General features: G+C 41.5%; 1 protein-coding gene across 2 annotated transcripts in view; it reads left to right on the top strand.

Annotated features, from left to right (window-relative positions):
• The window catches only part of LOC107593483 (calmodulin-like), an 11,359-nt gene that overhangs the window by 9,976 nt on the left and 412 nt on the right, over nt 1-971 (top strand). For both annotated transcript variants that reach the window (XM_016283222.1, XM_016283223.1), the window contains exon 3: nt 118-261. In XM_016283222.1, the coding sequence (XP_016138708.1) occupies nt 118-261 (144 nt within the window). The remainder of the gene's footprint in view (nt 1-117; nt 262-971) is intronic.

Here is a 971-nt window from a genome sequence, read left to right on the forward strand (position 1 = left end):
GTATTCTATACTGAAAGATATTTACTGCAAAAGTAGTACCTTACCCCCTGTTTTAAGAGTTGCTTAGACTTCAAAAAAGTACATGTACTGTACTTGCATGTTTGTAATTCAAAACAGAGTTCAAGGAGGCGTTTTCACTCTTCGACAAAGATGGCGATGGCACCATTACCACCAAAGAGCTGGGTACAGTGATGCGCTCATTGGGTCAGAACCCCACTGAGGCCGAGCTCCAGGATATGATCAACGAGGTAGACGCTGATGGTAAGATCACAAACAATTATAACTTTCCACAGTCCTGCTGGCTTTTCTGTTTGATACAATAAGTGCTTTATTTTAGTCAGGAAAAGTTATGTGGCTTCTTATGTCCAATCCTGCTCAAGGAGGTCCACTATACTGCAGACTTTAGCTCCAGTCATAATTAAACACACCTGGACCAGCTAATGAGGGTTTTCAGAATTACTGGAAACTTCCTGGAGATGAACTCTGCAGGACGTTGGCCCTCCAGGAGCAGGATTGGACACCCCGTCCTAGATCAAGCTGGTGTTAAGTGTCTTTCTCAGGATGGCAAATTAGCATTGGCGAAGATCGCCCTGTGAGTCCAAAAGTGCTAAGATGGTTGGTCTCATCATCAGTTTTATTTTATTCAGCTAATTCTGTAAAAGTAGTTATACCATTATAATATTTTCCCCCAAATTGCATAGCCCTACTCCCGATACATATTACACATCAAAATGGCAAGAGCTGTCAGAAAGTGCGTTCTGATTTGCTGAAAGCTACAGGCATCCTTTGAGAACCAGGCGTGTACAGGTTTATATTTGGCCAGCAGGTAACAAGGTTTTGTTTAGAAATTGGCAGGCTTCTCTGGAAGATCTTGACATAAGCTTGCAAAAGTTGAAGCTTTGAAAGATATTGAAGTCTACTACCTCATGCAGATGCACTGGTGGAAGTTGTTTTTTTTGTTGTTTTTTTTT

This window comes from Sinocyclocheilus grahami, unplaced genomic scaffold (assembly GCF_001515645.1).
Source record: "Sinocyclocheilus grahami isolate Dianchi unplaced genomic scaffold, SAMN03320097.WGS_v1.1 scaffold171.1, whole genome shotgun sequence".
Classification (NCBI taxonomy): domain Eukaryota; kingdom Metazoa; phylum Chordata; class Actinopteri; order Cypriniformes; family Cyprinidae; genus Sinocyclocheilus; species Sinocyclocheilus grahami.